This window comes from Diabrotica virgifera, chromosome 10 (genome assembly GCF_917563875.1).
Source record: "Diabrotica virgifera virgifera chromosome 10, PGI_DIABVI_V3a".
Classification (NCBI taxonomy): Eukaryota; Metazoa; Arthropoda; class Insecta; order Coleoptera; family Chrysomelidae; genus Diabrotica; species Diabrotica virgifera.
The window spans coordinates 25,755,598-25,781,000 of record NC_065452.1 but is presented as its reverse complement, the minus strand read 5'-3'; the positions used below and the strand labels follow the sequence as shown (position 1 = coordinate 25,781,000).

The following is a 25,403-nucleotide window of genomic DNA, read 5'->3' as shown; positions in this document are numbered from 1 at the left end:
AAAGATTTGAAACTTTATTGTTTATTTATGACGCATAACGTAAACAATTAACGTCAAAAGTGAAATTATGTATAGTTCATATAATTATCCACAATCTGCAAAAGTTTTAAGTTTCTTCATTGTAAAAAACAAGAGAATTTAAGCATTTTTCATTAAAATCGTTTTTTTATTTAAACGATTAATAAACATAAACATTTTTTTGATTGACTTTTCGTGTATTGTTCCCGCGAATGCATATGCCTGCAAATTTTTATTCATTTGCATTGACGACAAGGTAGTCAAATTAACGTCTAAAGATTTTACTCAAACGATTGAACTAAAGAAAAGCGTTTAAAAATAGTTCTTTATTAAAAATTATATTATATTGGTTATAAAAAAAGTTAAAAAATGGGTATCTTACTTTCTCTATAGGGCTTAATGTAACATAAAAACTTAATATAGAAATTACAGTGCTACCGGGGGAGCTGACTCTGGACCCCAGTCTGCGGCTGAATCTCCCACTGAAGATAAAGATAGTCAATTCGTAAACGGTATGTACAATAGACTGATGTTGGATGTTGATGTTGTGTATTGTTTAGGTACTGGTCTGGTCTTCCTAGTAAATATATAATATTTTCCATTACTTACTTATTTTCCAGAAGTTAATTTTCCGATAAAGTGCTCTTCAAATTCAAATATTCCACGCTTTTGACTATTAACTATTCTCTCTGCTAGTTGTAGAATGTTAATGTGGAATTTGTATGTGTACAGTGTATGCCTAGAGTAATGCATTATTGAATGTCTTGATTGTATAATGAATTTTGTATGCAGAGGTTGCTATTTAATGGACATTTTTTTTGTAAAATCCTAAATCATTACACTTGTCTATTTAATATGTATAAATACTCTTATGAGATTTAAAAAAAAATTTTAAAAGTTTACTAATAGTTCTTTACTAAAATGCTATAACTTGACATCTACAGTATCGGAAAGAATTTAACGTAGGTATGCACTTTCAACGGTAGGAACTGAGAGAAACATATTTAAAACGATATAGGTATATAAAAAGCCCGTTCCACCAAACCTATTCGTTTCGTAGGTGTGTTTCTTTAAGAGCAGCGTTGCCAGATAATCGAAGTCAGAAAATCGTATGATGTTGTTGACACAATCTTTTTGAAGAAAAACTGATTGGTATAAATGCATAATGACATATAAAGTGTCTGTTACCAAGCGCTTCCTGCACTTCTTTGTTAAATTTACTTCTGAACATTGTCTTTCACAACTTATATTTTCTTGAGGTACAGTTAACATAGACAATACAAAGGTACTCAAATTAGTAAATAGAAGATTACCATTAAAATGTTTTATTTGGCTACTAAAATAGAATTCATACGGATATTCGAATTTGATTGGAATATACTGGTATTGTCCAAGTTTCGTCCATTTGTCATCGGTCTTCTGCATCGTTTGTAGGTCTTGAGTATTAAAAATTTGCGGCAATTTTGACATTAGTGGTAAAAGACTTTGGGAACCACTTTTATTTAGAAGGTCTCTTCTTCAGAAGAACTCTTGACTGGATCTACAAAATCATTTCTTTTGTACTTCTATATAAATTATAATCAAAAAACGCATGCATGTTTCGTAAAAATTCTGTTTTAATCCATCATCTAAATTTATTAATATCTTACGTCACCCCAATTCTTAGATCTTCTTCGTCTAGCCATTCACGTCCACATCTGAACATAAGCCTCTTCAAGTCTTCCTTTCCATTGTTTTTTGTTGTACGCTACTTGTAGCCAATTTTTCCCGGCAGTCCGTTTCAGATCATCTGTCCATCTCAATTCTTAGATACATATTATTGGGGTACATAGGCCTTGCGGGTATAAAAAGTGACTTTAAAAAAATTATATCTCGAAAACTAAAAATTATTTTTTATTTATAATTGGAACATGTAAAAGAATAGTACTTAAGGTACTCTCAAAAAAATTTTCAGCCAAAAGTATTCATTTTTGTAGAGTTTGCAATTTTTCGACAACAGCCCTTTTTGCGGTGGGCAGCATAATTAAATCCAGTCTCATCTGAAACCAAAAAATCAAAAAGTTTCTTGTAGTTTATACCTCTGGCTAGTGAATGAACGAAGGAATTAAAAAAATGAAATTTGAAGAGTTTACATAAGTTTAAACACATTTTCGACCCCAATTTTTCTCATTTTTTCAAAAATGACCATTTTTAAAGTAGTTTTTTTTTTATAAAACAAAAACAACTTCACCTAATAAACATTCCTTCGTTCATTCACTAGCCATAGGTATAAACTATAAGAAACTTTTTGATTTTTTGATTTCAGATAAGACTGGACTTAGTTATGCTACCCACCGCAAAAAAGGGCTGTTATCGAAAAATTGCAGTCAACTCTAAAAAAAAATGAATATTTTTGGCTGAAAATTTTTTTGAGAGTACCTTAAGTACTATACTTTTACATGTTCCAATTATAAATAAAAATAATTTTTAGTTTTCGAGATATAATTTTTTTAAAAAGTCACTTTTTTTACCCGCAAGACCTATGTAACCCCTTGTTGACAAATTGTCTAATCAATTGTTTCAACATTTGGAAAAGTTTATTTAATTCCACAAATTTTGGTAAAACCCATTGCAAAAATAATTAAAAAGGTCCCATTCCAATTTATCCACTAATTTTAATTTGATTTTACTTGTGTTGCGTTGGATGTTGAAATTTCAACGTTTGTATACGTTACACGAGATACTCGAGATAAAAATTTAAAGAGATTGTCATAGCATCAACTGAAATTATCATATATTTTATTATTATGATATACGTACTATAGTAAGTTGCGAACAACGTTAAAATTATCTATACATGTAAAATTATAATTATCATACACCTGGCAACGCAGGATCTTATTTTCAACAGTGATAAATTCGATCGGAAACATTCGTGTTTCAATCGGGAGGCTAAGAGGGTATATGATTTTGATCTCTGTCTAATAAATAGAAATATTTCTATTCTAGTTTCTCTGTTATTATGTCTTGCTAATTTTGTAATACCCACCATAAAATTTTTCCGTATCTGTATATTGATTTCTCAAGTTATACCAAAATTTACCGCAATGTAAAGTAAAACCTAAAAATGAATGACCGAGTTCCACAATTTTTGTATTTATAATACCAACCGTAGTGTACATAAAATTCGATTCTTTATAAAAACTATATTACATATTACAAAAGATACAGAAAGTTTAATTTATGGATTTATCATTCTGGTTTTGGTTCTAGAACAACCATTCTTCTATTCAGAACAATCTTTCATTCATCTCTGTCTCTGGCAACTCTTCTCCATGCTCGAACTCCAATAGATTTTAAATCGTCCTCTAACTGTTGCACCTTCCTCTCGTCTCATTATATGCCCTATCCATCTAAGGCGTGCTACTTTAATGGATTTTACAACGCCAGGTTTCCTGAAAATTCTATACAATCCGAAGTTACAGCGCCTGCGCCACAAACTCTTATTCCTCCATATGTTCTTAGGATTTTGCGCTCGAAACGTTTAAGCAGTTATTGGTTCTTCTGTGTAAGTGACCACTTGTCTGCTCCATATGTTAACGTTGGTTTATTAGTGGTTTTTAGACGGTCCCTTTAATTTTTCTGGGTAGTTTTGAGGTCATCTGTCTTCGGGTGCGTTCGGACGAGCACAGCGGCTGGCTGTCAGCACAAAGCAGCTTAGTGGTTGTATCCAGCGCTAATAGGAAAAGCGTAGTAAATCTCTCAGCGGCTGACTTTCAGCCGTGTCGTATGACAGCTATCGCTTACTCAGCTGTGTCGTCCGAACGCACCCATAGTAACACTTATGCTGGGGCCACAGTAACGTCTAATGCCGTTAATTAACGCATTATTTGCCATCTCTGTAATGCAAATAATGCGTTAATTAACGGCATTAGACGTTACTGTGGCCCCAGCATTATGGCCAGCACTATTCCTTTAATTTCTGCGATGACGTTGTGATCTTTAGTCAACAGAGAGACTAGGTATATGAAGGTGTACATATCTTCCAGTTCTAGATCGTCAATTATTATTCTTCTTGGTTAATTTGTAAGTAATGACTCACGTAGGAGGTTCGTGATATCTCGGGATTATGAATTCTATTATTCCGACTTTCTTATTCATTTTATAAATGACGACAGCACTGCCATCGTCCAAAGATATTCTAACAGATTAGTTAGAATAGCTTTAGTTACACGATGACATTTTAATTTAGGTGGTCACTGTATTAATTTTGTTATGCTGGGGCCACACTAACTTTTAATGCCGTTAATTATCGCATTATTTGACATTAAAGAGAGGTGTAGCCACGACTTAGCGCGCTAATTTGTTATTGCCATTATTAATCACGTTAAACGTTAGGCGATAGCTCGAGTGTCGGTTTTTTTCGACACATTAAAGGAGTTACTCCGTCACTTATTGCGTTGTTTTGGCTACACTAGCGCTGTTTACGCAACAAGTTCTAGCTTGCAGTGCAGCAGTGCAATTTGTTTTGTGAAATACATACTATTCTACGAAAATGGAGTGGTGCAATGAAAAAATAATCGAATTTTTAACAGTGTTTGAAACAGAATCTTGTTTATGGGATCCCCGACAAAAATCGTGGTGTTCATGGTGACGCTTGGCGTCGAATTGTGCAGTCATTATCTTTTCCAGCGACGGTAGAAGATTTAAAAAAGAAAAAGACACTCTGTGGGATACTCTACGACTCATTTAATTAAATATAAAAAAATAGTTTTCTGTGCATTTTTATCATCCACCATCTTCTTTTGACTCTTGGTTTTTGCTTGATCCATTTATAAAATAATAAATTCATAAAATAATAATTAGCACTCATAAAATATAACAGTATAGTAGCTTCGACTTCCATCTTGAAATGGCTGAAAATTGGCGTTTTCTACTGACTACGCGCTAAAATAAGTGTGGCCAGTCACTTTAATGTGCAGTTTAATCCATCATTTTTGGTGTATAAATTAATATGATAATGAACGTTAAATGTTAACGTTAGTGTAGCCCCAGCATTATTGTGCACTCTTTCAATTCTTAGCTGATTTATAAACTGTAGGTATACCAAAATCTAGAGTTAAAACTCGGACTATCATTTTTAAGTGATACTAAGTCAATTTTATATGTAATATATGTACTTTTTGTAATTTTCATATTTTTTCAATATTGAAAGCGAAGTTCTGACTTACTAAAACACAGAACTGTCTTGGTATATTTATGAAATTTGTAAAGACGAAGCCAAAAGAATTTATTAGAGAATCTCCCCGTACCTGAAAAATATATTTATTATCCCCTTTAACAAAATAAGTTAGTGAAATAAATACTATTGGTTGTTATATGTTACACAACTTTATAAGCTTGTTACGGAAATGAAAGATGATTATGAAGAACATATTTTGAAACATTATAAAAAAGCTGAATTATAGAAATATAGTAGATAAAAAAATTATATTGCAGGTCTGCAAGTTTAAGTTGTTAAACTTTCTTAAACTAGGACTTAAACTAGGTGTCTTGCCATGTATTGAAAAATTATGTTGAAGACCAAAGATTTACAGTGGAACCTCGATTATCCGTCTCTCCATTAACCGTCACCTCTGTTAACCGTCAGGGTACATACAGAAGATCTATTGACTACATAAGCAAAAACTTTAATGTAAAAAAATAAAAAAAAGTTAATTTGATTTGTGATGACGACACAAACGGCTATCCATTGCTGACAGATAAAGAAATCGTTGAAATGGCAACAAAGGCGGACCAAACAGATTCAGAAGCTGATAAAGACTTGGAATTTGACTGTAGCTATGTTGATGAACCTATTGTAACTGACAAAGGTTTGCGTAAATAATGTAGAGAAGCTGCATCACATATGCAATAATTCATCGAGTGGAATTCTCAACAAGAAGAAGCCAATTGAACGGTCCCTTTCTGGGTGTTAACCTGTTCCAGGATTCTTCTCCACTCTGATCTGTTTCGTGCTTTTTTCTCCAGTTTTTTATTTTTAAGGTTACTATATCATTTTCTATTTGTTCTAAATATCTCAGCTTCGGTCTTCCTCTTGTTCTTTTTCCTACTGGAATCTGTTTGAATATTTTGTTTGCTATTTCGCCTTCTTCCATTCTTTCTACATGTCCCATCCAACGCAGCCATCCTATTTTAATGAATGTTATGATATCCGGATCCTGGTATATTTCGTATAGTTCAAAGTTGTACCTTCTTCGCCAAATTCCGTTTTCTTTTGTGCCCTTATATATGTCGCAAGATTTTTCTTTCAAAGGTGGGTAGCAATGTTTCCTCTCTTTTAGTGAGTGTCCAGGTTTCTGAGCCATATGTGAGTACCGGTCTTATTAAGGTTTTGTTATGACAATAAAACTACTAAATCATGTTTTATGATTTTTTTTTCAAAATTTCAAACTTTAAACCGCTCTAGTGTAAAGTTAGCCAAATGTCGCTTGGTCATTTTTGCCTTTCAGCCACTGGTATCTTTATTGCTGACATTTTAACTACCAGATAAAAAGCATGTTTTACATTAAAATTTTTTAAATAAAATTTCATTGTGTTACATTGAAAAAAAACTGGTATACTTGGCATCAAATTATTTTAGAAAACTTTATTCTTAATCCTATTACAAAGTTATTTTTATTTGAATGGCGTCCTTCAGTTTTGAGATTTAACATACTGAATAACAGGTATAATGATTAAAGGGATACAGTGGAACCTCGATTATCCGTCTCTCCATTAATTGTCACCTCTGTTAACCGTCAGGGTACATACAGAAGTTGTATTGACTACATAAGCAAACATTTTAATGTAAAAAAATAAAAAAAAAGAAGTTAATTTGATTTGTGATGAGGACACAAACGACTATCAATTGCTGACAGATAAAGAAATTGTTGAAATGGCAACAAAGACGGACCAAACAGATTCAGAAGCTGACACAGACTTGGAATTTGACTGTAGCTATGTTGATAAACCTATTGTAACTGACAAAGATTTGCGTAAATGATCTAGAGAAGCTGCATCGCATATGCAATAATTCATCGAGTGGTATTCTCAACAAGAAGAAGCCAATAAAGTAGATTGCATGATCTTATGCCGATTAAGAAATTCAGCCGTCGCAAAATGTGAAGCAACAGTAAAACAAACAAAGATTTCAGAATATTTTAAATTGATTGATTTTACGAACACAAATCCCTCTTATATTGTCAAACAAACCATAGAAATGAAATTTGAGAGTTGTACCATGAATTTTCATTTTTTTTTATGTTCTGTTAATTGTCTTTTCGATTATCCGTCATATTCTTGGTCCGGTGCCCTGACGGATAATCGAGGTTCTACTGTATATCATATTTTTTTCCGGTAATCGTCACCGTGAATTGTGCAATAGTCACCATATTATATAACATTTATGTTATGATGCCAAGTTTAGAAGAGTTTTATAATTTTGCAATCAATAATATCACAGCTCATTGGTATAAGAACATTGTGAAAATTGGGAATTACGTTCATTCTTCAATTACTGTATCTAAGATTTACACAACCAAAATTATATGGAATCATCTGATATATCTTATTATTTCAAGCGAATTTAAAAAAAAAACAACATACCCAGTCAAACAATATTTGTTTTAAAGCAATTTAATCTCCAATACATACAAATTAAAGAAAACAATAAATCGTGGAAATAACAAAATGAAAATATTTGTTTTAAAGTCAATACATAAAAAATTTAATGCAAAACCAACAATGTTCAAATTGTTTTTATTTATTTATGTGTTTTTAGTAGTCAGTGTTACCACCCCTGAGCCTTATGCAAGCTTCAATTTGCGCGAGCATGGTCCTAATCAAATTGTCATCATTTTGTTATGGTATGTTGTTCCATTTTTCAAGAATGTTAGTACTGGTCGTGCGGTGTTTTGTTAATTAAATGAGTTTTTTTTACCGATCATAATGTCTTCCCAGAACATTGACACTTCCTCCTTTATATCTGTGGACAGATCTTGTAGTTTCCGTCCAACTGTAGCTTCTAAAAGCTGCCTTTAGAGCTGAAGATGAGAAATTCTTGGGTCTCTTTTAGCTGCTTGGACAATGAAACGATCGTGAAGATCCGGTGTTACTGTTTGGCTACTTTATCTTGGTCTATTTGTAAGCTTTCCTAATTGCTAATACCTAGCATATGTCTTTGACACAACCCCCTGTGTTACGTCTACTCCTGCAGCTATGTCCCTCTGATACATTCCTTTCTCCACAAGACCAATAATATTTCCCCTTTGCACGTACGCTAACCCCACATAGGGCATATTTTCGTTTTTGAACGTTAAAGTTATTTTATTTATTTTCGATCAATTTACAACTAGAGCAAATAAACTCTTAAAGTACAGAGCTGTGTTAGCTGATTGTTTTATCGGTTTGTTTATTTTCAATAAAAACCTTCTTCAAAAGTTTCTTCAAAAGCAGTAAATATTAGTTTGAAATACATGGTGATTCCATATAAGTTTTATATTTTAGTTTGGTTCTATTATGATGTTGGGAATCTGTTTTGTCGAAGTTGTCATTGGACTTATCGGATGTTGTCGTCTGACGAATTGTGGACGTCACAGGTTTCTAGTTTTGTCTCTTTCTTGATGGTCACGCACGGAGTAGTCATTGACATTACAGGAATTTCTTTAGCAGAAGTAACCAATTCCTTTCCAATTATAATTCCTAGGCCAGTCTCCTCGTCGTGGTTCCAAGGCTCCATCATAAAAGGTTTTTCCTGTAGCCGCGCTATTATGATTGTTTCACTTCTCGCAGGTACACTTGTATCTTCTTTAATCGCTGTTTTCACAGTGCTGTCCCTCGTTGGTAAAAGTTGACGGTAAAACTGACAGTCTACATTTCATTTTTCTCTCATTTATTTCTCCATCTACATATACACTACCTTCACGACATTTTAAACAAGCTATTAGTAAGAGAGGTTCTTTGGAAAAGTTCCGGTTCGAAGTAGCCCTCTAAGGCCGACCCGTTCTAGTTTTCCTGCTGGCGAGTTTCTGGATTTGTGTTGTACCTCTAGAGTGCTTACAAGAACTTCGTACATGTCCCATTTCGCCACAGTTCCAGCATCTTATGGTTTTTAGTTTCTTACATGCGATGCCTTTCATCAGGTTAACAAGCTGGTCAAGTTTGTCTTCATCCTCTTCCTCTTTTACAGTCCTAACTATACTGTACCCGCCGTAATTTATAGAAACTTTCGGAATCGACGATTTAAGTAACTAAAAATGTATAAACAATTTCAATTTCCCTCATCTTAATTTCGTCTCGGCACCCTGTATGATTTATAATTTTTGAAAATCACGGAAGGTTGTAACCAGAGAAAGTTCCACCTGTTGTCAATCTGGTAGTATTGATTGATAACTTATTTTGTTTTAAATAACTAACTTTCATAGTTATATTCACAGAAATTATGTAAATTTTCCGCTTCTGACACCAATGTAATGGTATTTTAATTTATAAGTTTTCTAATGCTTAGCTCAGCGGTAGCTTCTTCGAACGTTCGGTTAATAGAGTAGTAAGCGGGCTGACGTAACAATAAACTTCAGACGTCCAATGTGGTTTTTATTATAGTTTTAGCCACAATTTATTTTTAGTTTATAAATTATTCAAACGAATTAATCCCATTTGATGAGATCAATGTAACGGTTGTTTAATTTGCAGGTTTCTCTTTACATAAACTATTTATTTACGTTTATTTACTTGTACAGTTGAAGTTTGTGTTACTTAAAAATATATTCGGACTGTTTGTAAAAATATATTCTAGAAAACATTTGATTTTTGTAGGAATTTCTATACGGGCCTTACAGTCGATGACTCATGTAGATGTTTAGAGGTCTCTCTCGAATGGATTGCCGTTAAAATTCTACAACATTTTTATTATATGCGCAATTTTCTCTTATTTCTAGGGTTTACTTACCTTTCCGCTAGATAACAAATGATCTAGTTTGTGAAAATAAAGATTATGTTGTAACCAAAATTAACGAGAATGACATGTCAACTGCATGGCTTAAAGTATAGGCAATTTTTTAGTATACTTTTGTCTATTTAGTAAATCTTCGACTTTAATTCTACAGTGTTTTTTTTGTAAATTACATTTCTTCTGCTTCTAATTTTCATTTTGAGCGTGTAATGTTGTCGATAGTCTTCGTTGGATATATACGTAACATTGTTCTTCTAGTTTATTTTTTATTTATCTGTTTTTCTTTTAATAGTTTATAATCCTATTAGCTTTTTTGATGTTTAATGCTTATTTTTCCGTAGATTCGTATTAAAACAGTAACGTGAACAGGGTGATTATCTCTCTATGAGACTGAAAGAGAGATAGACAGAGAGAGAGAAAGAGAGACATAGGGACACAGACATGCAGCGAGTAAGAGAGTTAGAGACATAGGGAGATATTAATAATAAAGATAATTAGATACCTATAGAGAGATAGACATAAAGAGAGAGAGGCAGAGAGAAAATAGAAACAGGGAAATATAGACAGAGATAGACACAGAGAGATGCCGTCAGAGAGACATAGAGGCAGAATAGAGGAAGTGATAGAGACAGAGAGAGACTATGAGATATGAAGAGAGAGAGAATCCATGAGAGATAGTCAGTGACAAAAATATAATAAGAGATAAAGTCGAAGAAAGAGAGAGTGCGAGAGTCAAAAAGAGGAAGAGAGGGAGAAATCTATAGGTAAAGAGGGAGGTATACATAGAAAAAAAGTCGGAGATAGTTATAGATAGAGAAAAAGTGCGAGATAGAGAAATATACATCTATATATTTACTTAGAAAGATATACATAGCGAGATATACAGAGAGATAGATAATAATTATAGGGCATGCTGTTGTAAAATGCTTTAGTTTTGCAATGGACTGTAGGGTTTACCGAGTTTTCTTTTAAATATTGGCACCGTTCGTAATTGGGCAATAAATGTAAGTCAAATGTTTGCAACCAAATAAATTAGTTAGTTGACAATAATGTCAGCAAAAATTACAAGCTATCAAGGGGGAAACTGTAAATGCAGATTATGAAAAGAATTTCGATTCATCAGTGAATGCAATATACACATTCGACTGTTTATTGTGTCGAAAATTTTTTGATTGCATTTACTCATACGCTATGTTAGAATTTGTTAACGCTGTATTTGCCCTAATTCTAAGAAAACTATGTTTCATAATAACATACACAACCAAACTGAAATTGAATCATCTTATATTTCTTATTTTTAAAACTAACTTGAAAAGCCAACTTTCTAAGTCAAACCATTTTTATTTTAAAGCAATTTAATCACCAATACATACGAATTAAAGAAAACGATAGTCTTAAAATAACAAATTGAAACTATTTTTTTTGAAGTCAATAGCATAAAAAATTTCACCGTAAAGGAATAATTTTTAAATTGTTTTTATTTATTTATTGATTTTTTATTTTGTAGTCATTCTTACCACCCATTCTTATGCAAACTTCAATTTGCGTGGGCACGCTCCTAATCAAATTGTCAACATTTTGTTGTGGTATGTTGTTTCATTCTTCAAGAGCAGCTTGTACTAGCCGTGCGGTGTTTTATGGATCGGAATGGGACGTTTCATCGCCGCCGGTTCATCGCCGCCGTTTCGATGCCGCCGTTTAGATGCCGCCGTTTCGATGCCGCCGGTTCATCGCCAGTCCATTTCATCGCCGTCCCTTTCATCGCCGGCCGTTTCATCGCCAGTTAGTCAGTTGATTTTGTATTATGGGAGATGACACGACGCGACGTTAAATTCAGTTCAAAAATTATGACAAATAAAAAGATATAAAATATTATTATATTAATTTACTGTTCTATTTCTACTTCCCCTAAATTTGGTACTAAATCATATTAAATTTGTAGTGTTAAATTATATTTTATATTATAAAAGTTTAAAAGTCTATTAAAAGATTAATGTTGTTCTGAAGCTATTTCCTTGTGGCATTTTTATAATAAACTATTTTTAATGGGAAATAAGCCACAATTTTACCAAAAAAAAAATGATTTTATTAACGTTTCGAAGCCCAAATCGGGTTTCGTTGTCAAAATACAAAATACTACTAAAACAAACAATAATGTTGTTGCTAAGTAAAAAAATTCTTCTAATAATTTATTTAATCTGACTCATTTATATTGGCAATTCAGACGTATATTATACATTTTAAAGTAGAAGACTTTAAAATGATATCGCCAATATTTATGAGTTGCGTTCCTGGGACGACTTTACTAAAAGATAGTTTATTCGATTACATGAAATCAATCCCAACTCAAGAATATCCGTCACCAAAAAATCATAGCATGTGATCTGTCTTTAAAAAGACAACCAAATGCAACGATGACAGTAAAATTCTCGCGTTAGAGATTCCATAGTAAATCACCAGGAAAAACCAGGAAAAAACCTCGTGATACTATCCCGACATCGTAAGTATTTGGTCTTACATTTAATTTACTTTCAAAAAACTAATACCAAATTCTGACTTTAATATGTTTAAATTATAAATAATATTAATAATATATAGATATACAATAAGTAATACTAAAATATAAAATTTGTACTAACTCGATATGTTTACTAATCGTGGTATTTTCTTTCTATTGACTTCCTCTTTCAGTATGGGTAACCACATCCTACTGCATTCTACCGAGGAATTTGCGACACAATTGGTTTCATTTAGCATAATAAGAGCCGATTCTTTGATATATCTCTTTTTACTATCTGATTCTTTCAGGACTATACTTGAATCTCTCCACTGAACTCTATGTTCATTATCCCATGCGTGTTGACATATTTGAGATCTAGCAAATTCTCTATTTTTAATATAAGACTGATGTTCACTTATTCTAACTTAAAAGATTAAGTATGGCAACGGGAATGGTCATATCTTGCATTTCCTAGAACTCCTAATTAATACTAAAAATAAATAATAAATGTAACTGTCGAAAATTGGTAGAAAATTCGGAAATATATCAGTTAACGATTAACTGACTGGTGATGAACCGGCCGGCGATGAATCGGCCGGCGATGAATCGGCCGGCGATGAACTGGCGGCATCGAAACGGCGGCGATGAACCGGCGGCGATGAAACGTCCTAGACCCTTTATGGATTACCCCTGCGAGCTTTAATGTTTCTTTTAAGCATATCTCACAAATGGTCTATGGGCTTAAGGTCGGGTGAGCAAGCGGGCCACTCTAGAACAGTGATATCTTCTCCTTCAAGGAATCCTGTCGTCCCTCTGGTGATATGTGAAGGTGCATTATCATGCATGAAAATTAAATTTCTCCCATTGCACCTCTCCAGAGCCTAACTATAGATTCTAGAACCAAATCAACATTGCTGCGAGCTGTTAAAGTTGGTTAAATGAAAATTAGAGAAGTTTTTTTACCAATCGTAATGCCTGGAACATGACACTTCCTTCTTTAGACCTGTGAACAGATCTGGCAGTTTCAATTTTTGCTAGTCTTCTTCGCCCTCTAAGTATACGAATTTGTCGGTCATCTGATTTTACACAAATCCTGGAAAATTCTATTTTTGTCTGAAAATAGCACATTTGGCAAGTTCCCAATGTTCCAGTTTTGGTGTTGAAGACACCAATTTAGGCGATCAATCTTGTGCTGCTTGGATAACTCAGGAAGCCGTAACTGTCTCTTACTGTATACTCCTTGGCACGAACTCTTTTTCTTATCGTTTCAACTGAAACACTTACACCCGTAGCTTCTAAAAGCTGCCTTTGGAGCTGCAGGTGAGAAATTGTTGGGCCTCTTCTAGTTACTTGGACAATGAACGATCGTGGCGAGCCGTTGTTACTTTTTGGCGACTTTGTCTTGCTCTATTTTTAAGCTTTCCTAATTCATGATACCCAGCATATATTTTAAATACAACACCCTGAGTTACACCTACAACTGTAGCTGTGTCCCTCTGGGATATTCCTTGTTCCATAAGACCAATAATCGTTTTCCTTTGTACGTCCGATAATCCCACATGCTGCATATTTTCGTTGTTGAACGCAAAAGTTAGTTTATTGTCTTTCAATTTATATCTAAAGCAAATAATCTATAACTTACCGAGATGAGTTGACTGTTCTATCGGTTTGTTTATTTTCAATAAAAACCTTTAACAAGAAATAAGGTTTTTCAAAAGAAATAAATATTGATTTTAAATACATGGTGATTCCATATAAGTTTGATTGTGTGTATATGTATACAGGGTGTTTCATTGGGAAACGGAAATACTTTAATGGTGAATAGAGGTCACCGAGCCGGTTCTAGATATAGTACATTTTTTGCACTACCGACTTTTATAACCGAGTTACAGGGTGTTTTATCGATTTTGTCCATTTCTTTCCTAAGCCATTAGAACCACCCTGTATATTTTTTTGATATTTGGTACACATATGTCTCATTCAAAACCCAAACGACCGACATACTAACCATAAGAAAAATCCAGCTCCGGATTAACAAAAAATTATAAAGTAATTGTGACCTTAAAACAACACCCTGTATATTGAAATTTTGAAAATCTGTTTGCATATTTGAAAAGAGCACAAAAAAGTAAGTTAATGGTTCGCTTCAATTTTTCGGCCAGACAATTTTATGACTTTAATTTTGAAATTATATTGAATTTTTTAAGAACTTTGACATTAAAAAGCAGATATTATTAACTTTTAGTTATAAATTATTAAAGTTAATGAATAAATACTCATTTTAAAAATAATCAATACTTATTTACCACATTGGAAAGACCCAATTACTAATGACAAGAAAAATCCAGGTCCGGATTAGGAAAAAAATATAAAGTAATTGTGACCTTGAAACAACACCCTGTATATTGAAATTTTGAAAATTTGTTTGTGTATTTTAGAAGAGCATAAAAAACTGCGTTAAAAGGTGCATGTCAAATTTTTGCGCAGATAATTTAATTACGGCAATTTTGAAATCATATTGATTAATTCTGTCAAGGTCACAAGAAGTTACCAGAAAAATGAAGAACAATCCCAATGTACAGCCGGTTCCTAAAAAAACTGATACGACTCTTAGTAAGATTTGATCATGTTGAGCAGTGTATTTGATTGATCTGACATTATATTTATTATGACATACAAATAATAAAATAAACAAACAACTGATTACATATTATGTTAATTCATAAATTGTACTAATTATTAAGGTCTAAATGTTTTTATTATTTTAAATCTATCTAAACTTTTATATTAACTATCTAAATGATAGTTTTTACATCAAATAGATCACATAATTATTGTAAACGTGGATTATACAACAAAACAAATTAATATTCAATTCAGCCCTGTAACTTATTAAAATAAATATTATAGAAGTTTTCAGGGACTTTCAGTCCTCGGTAATAATGTAGTCTTTCATTCTGAGTTTAAATTTTTCAAAAATATTTATTAGTTTTCTCAGGATTCGAAGAAAATGAATACAATTAAAATACATTGAGAATTTTGACATGCGTCACAATTTTGCATTAACTCAATGTAAAATTCTAAACTGTTAAATTCCAGCTTCCCTAATTATTTGACATCAAAAGACATTAGAAACTATTTGTAGAGGATTGAAATCTGTATTGAAAACAACTGTTAAAATTGGTCTACGTAATTAAACATATTCCAAAATTTTGTAAAAATGTAATACATTTCAGTTTTCAGCCCAAACTTAGGCCACACACAATGCAATAATGTTCACATTTTTGAACTGTCAATATTTTTATTTTATCATCTATTGTTTAAAAACAATACAGTTGATAAGATACTCTCAGTTGCGGAGAAAGTATTAATAATAAAGTCTAATAACCGTGGAACAGAATAAGCTATCTGACAAATTTTAAGATTTGGCAGTGACATTGACAGTATGTAAATATTAAGTATTTATCCTTCAAAATACACTGCTCAATTTTCTACAAAATACGCTTCAAGAGTCGTATCAGTTTTTTTTGGAACCAGGTGTACTTAGAAAATCGATTCGAAATATTTTAAAACGAGCAAGGAAATGCATCGCACAAAATGGCGGACATTTTGAGCAACTGTTATAGTTCAAATATTTTTAATTTATGTTAAATTGTTGAATTGTAACGAATTTTTGTTTTATTAGATATAGCAGTTTTTTTTAAATTCTTTACTAAATCATTAAAATATCCCAATTCTCACAATTCTAATTTTAAATGATGTGCATATAGCTACAAATCCAGAGAATATATGAAGCCAGAATTTCAATATAATTTCAAATTGATGTAATTAAATCAACGGCGAAAAAATTAAAATAAGCCTTTAATCACAGTTTTTCATGCTCTTTTAAAATGCGCAGACAAATTTTTAAAATTTCAATATACAGGGTGTTAGTTCAAGGTCACAATTACTTTGTATTTTTTTCTTAATCCGGACCTGGATTTTTCTTGTCATTAGTAATTGGGTCGTTCCAATGTGGTAAATAAGTATTGATTATTTTTAAAATGAGTATTTATTCATTAACTTTAATAATTTATAACTAAAAGTTAATAATATCTGCTTTTTAATGTCAAAGTTCTTAAAAAATTCAATATAATTTCAAAATTAAAGTCATAAAATTGTCTGGCCGAAAAATTGAAGCGAACCATTAAACTTACTTTTTTGTGCTCTTTCCAAATATGCAAACAGATTTTAAAAATTTCAATATACAGGGTGTTGTTTTAAGGTCACAATTACTTTATAATTTTTTGTTAATCCGGACCTGGATTTTTCTTATGGTTAGTATGTCGGTCGTTTGGGTTTTGAATGAGACATATGTGTACCAATATCAAAAAAATATACAGGGTGGTTCTAAAGTTATGGCTTAGGAAAGAAATGGGCAAAATCGATAAAACACCCTGTAACTCGGTTATAAAACTCGGTAGGGCAAAAAATGTACTATATCTAGAGCCGGCTCGGTGACATCTATTCACCATTAAAGTATTTCCTGTTCCCAATGAAACACCCTGTATTTATATAGCATTTAATATATGAAGACACAAGTGCATGAAGGGTCTATGTGACAAATTTTTCAAAACATGTTTTTTATGTTAAAAGTAAGTTGTTCGAACCTCAAAATCTTTCAAACAGACCAAACACGTTTTAAAATTAATATTTTTTAAGTTACTAGAGTATAAAGGATCTGTGTACACAGTAAATTTTAAAATGTAAGTGCATAAAGTATCTATGTACACTTTTTACATTACATATATAAAATATATTAAAAATATTTTTTTTAAGTTTTTTTTAATAGTGTTAATAAATATATTGTTTTAGGACTACCTATCCTATAAATTTAGTCTATTTATGTAGATCTTATAGTAAAAAAGTTCTAGTATAAAAACTTTAACTTAATTTTTCTCAATAACTTGCAAATGTCACATAGACCCTTCATGCACTTGTGTCTTCATATATATCTTCGGTCCAATCATACACTCTTAGAACTTTATTGGTACAGGTAAATGTTTATGTAAATATATTATATAATATAACAATCAATAAATAGTCGCAAAGTGATATGCCAGAAATATGTTGTGTGAAAGTTTAGTGAATGTCTTTGAACCTTTTAAATTTACTTTTTTACATTTTTTTCTTCACTTACCCTTTTTACACAAACTTCTATGTTGCTGTTTCATTCTCGAATATGTTCAATATCTTCACTGACGTTTCTTCAAATCCGTTTGTGACAGAACAAAGAACGTTGACATATTTTTGTTTTTGGCATATAAAACATGTATATCTAAAGTTCAGTAATACCGTTTTTTTCAGTACAAACTAAAGCTTTAGCAGGCGCTAAATCCTTTGGTAGTTTTCTTTATTCTGCTGTAAATAAAGCTGGTAAGACCGTGAGCGAGGCAAGTGCTAAGATAAAAGAATCAGTCGAGAAAAATGTAAGTATTTTGTTTTTTTTATATATAAAACTTAATATAACTTTAAACAAAAATCAAATATGTAGTGATCTACAATTCGTTATCACACAGTGAATATATTATACAGAGTGTTTCATTAATCATTAGAAATATTTTAATTGTAGATTGCTGGGCTCAAAATATTAAGATTGAACCCAAATCACTTAAATAAAAATGTGGCTCCTTACTGAGTTACTGTAGATGTTTTATTTAGTAATTTAAAAACTGTTACAGTCGGAAAAATGAAAGATTACCCATGAACGATCACATCAATCACCTATTTTGTATTTGTTTCTCTCTCGTTTGTTATTTATAGAAAAAGACAACAAATACAAAATAGGTGATTGATATGATCGTTCATGGGTAATCTTTCATTTTTCCGACTGTATGTACTGTACAACCTACCAAATTAATTATGTTAAATAAACGTTGACATGAGAAAGTGAATTCACTGGTGGAATTACTATTTTAGCTAAATTTTTCGATTCTTCAATACTTCCAATGACCCGTGTTGAGCTGCCCCCCCCCCACTTGCAAAAATTAAAAAAACAAATAGCTCTGATTTATGAGCTATTTATGAGCTTTCATATTCCGCAAAATAAAAATTTTGAGCTCGTTCCATTGAGCACTAATTTAATACTTTAGTGGGGGGGGGGGGGGGGCTGAGTCAGCCTCCCCCACTACTTAAAAATAGGAATATTGAATCGGTTTTTGCGGCAGAATTACGAGCTATTTATGAGCTCTTGAAATTATATAGTTTCGATTTTTGAGCTCATCCCCTTCACCCCTAAACAACCCTTTAATTGATTAACTTAAGAGAAAAATGCTGAGAAAACTTAAAATATATCGTATTGCGGATATAATTCCTATAGCTATACTCTAAGAATAAACTATTAAATCACGCGCATTTCGTTTATTGAGCTACAACCCCTTCGCAAGAAAACCACCCTATCTTCCCGCCTTAAGGGAAAGTTGTACTTAAATGCATTAAATTAATTATTTGGCGACTACATATATCATTTAATAATTTATAAGCTTCCAAATTACGCGCATTTAGATCAGTAAATTGCAATTTATTTTGTATAGTGCAGTCACTGAAGGTAAACATCAACGATTACCTTCAATTTCGGTGAACCTTCATCGATTTTCACGAAAATTGGTCAGTGGTTAGAGGATACGTCAAGAAACAAAGGTAACATGGTACCACCTTGCGCCTTTACCCTGAGGGTCGTTACCGCCCCTTCTCGGGGGTGAAAATTATTTTATAAAAAATAACTGCACAAATCTATAAAAGAACAAATTATAAGCAAAATTTATTATATAAAGTTATTAAAATAAGTCAATACTTTTTAAGTTATTAAAGATCAAAGATTTTAATTATTCGTGAAAAAAATGCATGTTTTAAAGCGGTTTTTCGTAAATCACTGAAAAACTGTAAGTTTTTACAAAAAAGTTAATAGTAGTTTAATTCGTATAGCTTATATTCTAAGAATAAACTCTTAAATCACGCGCCTTTCGATTATTGAGCTACAACCCCTTCGCAAGAAAACCATCCCATATTCCCGGCTTAAGAGAGAGTTGTACTTAAAATAATTTAAATTAATTATTTGGCGACTAGATATCGTTTAATAATTTATGAGCTCGCAAAATATACGCATCTCAATTATTGAATTACCAGTTTCTTTCTATAGTGCAGTCACTGAAGGTAAAAATCAACTATTACCTTCAATTTCGGTAAATCTCCATTCATTTTCACGAAAATTGGTGAGCGGATTTTGATGCTATCAACTATTTTTGGAGCTAATTTTTGATATGTATTTCTAAGTACTTTTACAAGTATTTAGTACCTAAGTGTTATAAAATGCATCTCTTTCCCGTTATTTAAGCTTGAATCCTTAGATTTGAATAGTCGCAGAAAAAAATATACATTTAATTACCAATAACTTATTTTAAATTAACATTAAAGGGTTTTTCAAGTAAGCAATTTATTACATTTTTTATTAGCTTCAATTTTAGTGATGAAAACTGTTGTGTAAAAACTTACAGTTTTTGAGTTATTTATGAAAAATCGATTTAAAACATGCATTTTCTTTCACAAAAATTAAAATATTTGATCTTTAATAACTCAAAAAGTATTTATTTATTAATAACATTATATAACAAATTTTGCTCACAATTTGTCCCTCTCTCGATTTGTGGGGTTATTTTTAATAAAGTAATTTTCACCCCCGAGAAGGGGTGACATATACCCCAGGCTAAAACCGCAAGTTGTTATTGTCAATCGTGAAAATGAATGGAGATTTACCGAAATCGAAGGTCATAGTTGATTTTTACCTTCAGTGACTGCACTATAGAAAGAAAATGGCAATTCAATAATTAAAATGCGTATATTTTGCGAGCTCATAAATTATTAAACCATATGTAGTCGCCAAATAATTAATTTATATTATTTTAACCCTCAAGTACTAACACACCGTCTCTCAGACGGCATTGTTTGTTGAAAGTGGGATATTTCCCTTCCTAGAAAAATTTGAAGGTCATCCGTTTATGACTTTTTAAGTTGGGTTGTTATTTACTAGTATTGAATTCGGCAATTTGCTGCAGGTTGTTATTCGAAAGATATTTAGACTCAAAATGTGATTCCCGTCTAATAGACGTGTTTGTGCCCAGTTCTTCATTAAACATAATGTGCCCCAGTTCGTCAAAAAGTTCAAATAAGGGCATAAAGACTATGAGGAATTTTGTTTGAAATGACTTGATAAGGTAGAAGACGACGTAAGCAAAGTGGGATCAATTTGTGATGAAAATGTTGCCACTGACTACCATTGCTACACTGTACAAATTTGAGTGCCTGTCAGTTTTTTTTTTGTTTTAATATTTTTTAAATTTTTTTTAGTTTCATATTTATTACTCTTTGATTAACTCGATTATAAATTTTTATCAAGATTCTTTAATTTGTTTCATTTTTATCACACTTTTTTTCAGGAATAAAAAGTCACACAAACAATCCTTCCATTCTTGTTATAATGTTTTGTATTTTAATAAATACAGAAAAACTAGATCAATTACTGTGTTTTTTAGATAAGTAATACTTTCAGTAAGTCATCGAAATATTTTTTTGCATTATAATATTTAACAAAAGAAAAATAACCAGTAAATTGTGAAACCCGTCTGTCAGGCGGTTAGTTAGTGTTTGCGCCGTTGATTTAAGATGTTAGTACTTAAGGGTTAAGTACAACTCTCTCTTAAGCCGGGAATATGGGATGGTTTTCTTGCGAAGGGGTTGTAGTTCTATAATCGAAAGGCGCGTGATTTAAGAGTTTATTCTTAAAATATAAGTTATACGAATTAAACTACTACATATTAACTTTTGTGTAGAAACTTACAGTTCTTCAGTGATTTACGAAAAACCGCTTCAAAACATGCATTTTTTTTTCACGATCAACGATAAAATCTTTGATCTTTAATGACTTAAAAAGTATTGACTTATTTTAATAACTTTATATAATAAATTTTGCTTTTAATTTGTTCTTTTATTGATTTGTGCAGTTATTTTTTATAAAATAATGTTCACCCCCCGAGAAGGGGCGGTATCCACCCTCAGGGTAAAGGCGCAAGGTACCATGTCACCTTTGTTTCTTGACGTATCCTCTAACCACTGACCAATTTTCGTGAAAATCGATCAAGGTTCACCGAAATTGAAGGTAATCGTTGATTTTTACCTTCAGTGACTGCACTATACAAAATAAATTGCAATTTTCTGATCTAAATGCGCGTAATTTGCAAGCTTATAAATTATTAAATGATATTTAGTAGCCAAATAATTAATTTAATGCATTTTAAGTACAACTTTCTCTTAAGCCGGGAAGATAGGGTGGTTTTCTTGCGAAGGGGTTGTAGCTCAATAATCGAAATGCACGTGATTTAATAGTTTATTCTTAGAGTATATAAGCTATAGGAATTATATCCGCAATACGAAATATTTTAAGTTTTCTCAGTATTTTTCTCTTAAGTTAAATCAATTAAAAGGTTGTTTGGGGGTGAAGGGGATGAGCTCAAAAATCGGAACTATATAATTTCAAGTGCTCATAAATAGCTCGTAATTCTGCCGCAAAAACCGATTCAATATTCCTATTTTTAAGTAGTGGGGGGGGGGGGGGCTGACTCAGCCCCCCCACTAAAGTATTAAATTCCTGCTCAGTGGAACGAGCTCAAAATTTTTAGTTTGCGGAATATGAAAGCTCATAAATAGCTTATAAATCAGGGCTATTTGTTTTTTGATTTTTGCAAGTGGGGGGGGGGGCAGCTCAACACGGGTCTTTCAATGTAAATAAGATACTCTTATTTGTAACGATAAAGTCATTATTTTTGGAGATATTTGAAGTTAAGAATGAAGCGGCACAGTTATTTTGATTAATGTATTAATGGTAGAACGGTGCAAAACAATAGTAAGAATGTCAAATCGCCTATAGGCTGTCGTGACTGTTTACAAGTTGCCGAGGATTGAACAAGTATTTTGCCTACTTTAGAAGAAGAAGGTAATGTCGATATAATAATTGCCTGATGATTATGTTAAAAGCAGAATGGAATGTTATGCAATTGTAATGCAGAAATACCACAGTTTTACTGAAAGCTGTATTCACAATAAACATAGGTAGTAATGATATTAATCCTAAAAAAATACGGAAATAAAGTTAATATTTGAGCTGGTGTTATCGATACAACTACACTACTCCAAGAAATTAACCCACCGCCTTAAGAATTGGTCCTTTTTGATGTCTCGAATTTCCTAAACCTGTTGTCCGATTTAAGTGATTTTTTAATATGTTATAGCCTTATTCTTTAACAATATCGCTGTAACAAAATTATTGTTGCTAGACAAATAAATTGTCACTGTATCACCACACCCTGTGAAATATTCTAGGATTTATAAAATACTGAAATTAAAGCCGAACTATAGCCTCCGGTTTTCTTAACATTATTTTTTTGATTCATTCGCTTATGTTGAATAATAAAAAAGTTAGGTACTTTAACAACTAGCCATGTTCTTCATTATAGGATGTTTCTAAATAAGTGCTGCAAACTAAGGGGTAATTCTGCATGAAAAAATAATGACAGTTTGCTTTATAAACATATGTCCGCAAATGCTTCATTTCCGAGATACGAGATGTTAAAATTTGTCTTAAAAACTGACGATTTATTTAATGCTTCAAGACAGGTTGAGATATGCAATTGGAACAAAATATTGGAGGCGAAACACGAGTGTTCTGTAAAGTACAAGAGTTGGAGAGGGTGACGGCCTACGAGTACCTGGGCACGATAATATCGAATGACGGAAAGCTAGACCTAGAAATTGCAAATAGGACAAAGAAAGCTACGGAAATATATTATGCGATTAATAATACGATACTGGGAAAAAGAGAAATCAGCCAGGAAACAAAAATACATGTTAATAATACAATCACAGTACCAACTCTTCTATATGCAAGCGAGACATGGGTCACAAATAAAAGACATGAAAGTGCCATAAATATACAGCAGAAATGAAGCAGCTGAGAAAAATAGCTGGTAAGACGAAGATGGACAGGGAAAGGAACGAAAACATCAGAAACGTGCTAAGTCAGGAACCAATAAAGAAAAAAATTGAAAAAAGAAAACTGAATTAGTTTAAACATGAACTAGGATGAACGAGAACAGATTAGTAAAGTTTCTCCTACGTAGAAATTGTTGCATTCACAGAATGTTTTGTACACGTCCAAGAAATTAACCCATCACCTTAAAAATGGGTCATTTTTGGTGTCTCTAATTTCCTAAACCTGTTGTCCGATTTAAGTGACTTTTTTAATATGTTATAGCCTTATTCTTTAATAATATCGCTGTAATAATATTGCTGCTAGACAGGTAAATTGTCATTGTATACCCCCTGTACCAATCAAACTATTATTTTTTCTCAAAGTTCGCGTGACCGTGTGGAATATTCTAGCATTTATAAAATTACTGAAATTTAAACCCAACTATAGCCTCATGTCTTCTTAACATTCTGTTTTTTTATGTATTTGCTTATGTTGAATAATAAAAGAGTTAGGTACTTTAACAACTAGCCTTGTTTTTCTTCAATACAGGGTGTTTTTAAATAAGTATGGCAAACTTTATGGGGTAATTCTGTATGATAAAATAATGACAGTTTGCTTTATAAACGTATGCCCGCAAATGCTTCGTTTTCGAGATAGGGAGTTTTGAAATTTTTCTTATAAACTGACAATTTATTTATTGCTCTAAAAGTGGTTAAGATATGCAAATGAAATTTGGTGGGTTTTAAGAGGTAGTTATTGCGTCTTTTTGGTATACAATTAGGAATTTAATATTCATCATTGGCGCACATACGGGTAATATGACCCTTACTTGCGCCAATGGTGAACATAAAATTCTTAATTGTATCTCAAAAAATGCACAATAACTACCTCACACCACCAAATTTCATTTGCATATCTCAACCGGTTCTAGAACAATAAATAAATCGTCAGTTTTTAAGAAACCGCCTATCTCGGAAACGAAACATTTGTGGACATACGTTTATAGAGTAAACTGTCATTATTTTTCATGCAGAATTACCTCTTAAAGTTTGCCATACTTATTTAAAAATACCCTGTATTGATGAAAAACAAGGCTAGATGTTAAAGTACCTAACTTTTTTTATTATCTAACTCTAACATAAGCGAATGAATCAAAAAACAGAATGTTAAGAAAACATGAAGCTATAATTGGTTCCTAATTTCAGTATTTTATAAATGCTAGAATATTCCACAGGGTGACGCGAACTTTGAGAAAAAATCACAGTTGGATTGGTACACCCGGTATACAATGACAATTTACCTGTTGTAACAACAATATTGCTACAGTGATATTAAAGAATATATCAAGGCTATAACATGTTAAAAAAATCACTTTAATCGGACAACAGGTTTAGGAATTTCGAGACATTAAAAATTGCCAATTTTTAAGGTGTTGCGTTAATTTCTTGGAGAAGTGTAGATGCAGTTTTAGGATTTTTCTTCTCTGTTGTTCGGTTTGGTTTTGGACAGAGGTTATATTTTCGAATTCATTCGAGCATATTTCGCATACGAAATTAGAAGAATTTCGCTTGAAATCCGGTGTCTTGTATTTTCGAATACTTCGTGTACGAATTTTTTCGTATACGACGACTCGAATGGGTATGGACCATTCGAATCGTGATGCTCGTATACGAATTATTGTTGTCATTTCAAGGTCATTTCAGTTGTCATGATAGTTTTAGGTGAAAGTCTTAACGGTATTGTTGTATACAATATTTATTGTATATAATATTTCAAGTCGGCGAACATAGTGGAAGCGGTTTCCGCTTACGGTCAAACCGCGCGGACCCGCTTTTAAACGTTTTGAAAATGAATGC

General features: G+C 32.1%; 1 protein-coding gene across 4 annotated transcripts in view; it reads left to right on the top strand.

The window, feature by feature from the left end:
* Window positions 1–25,403, top strand: part of LOC114336211 (synapse-associated protein of 47 kDa) — a 161,356-nt gene that overhangs the window by 58,103 nt on the left and 77,850 nt on the right. For 3 of the 4 annotated variants that reach the window (XM_050663315.1, XM_050663316.1, XM_050663319.1), the window contains exons 3-4: window positions 442–530; window positions 17,835–17,956. In XM_050663315.1, the coding sequence (XP_050519272.1) occupies window positions 442–530; window positions 17,835–17,956 (211 nt within the window). The remainder of the gene's footprint in view (window positions 1–441; window positions 531–17,834; window positions 17,957–25,403) is intronic. The other variant, XM_050663318.1, reaches the window with a different exon arrangement.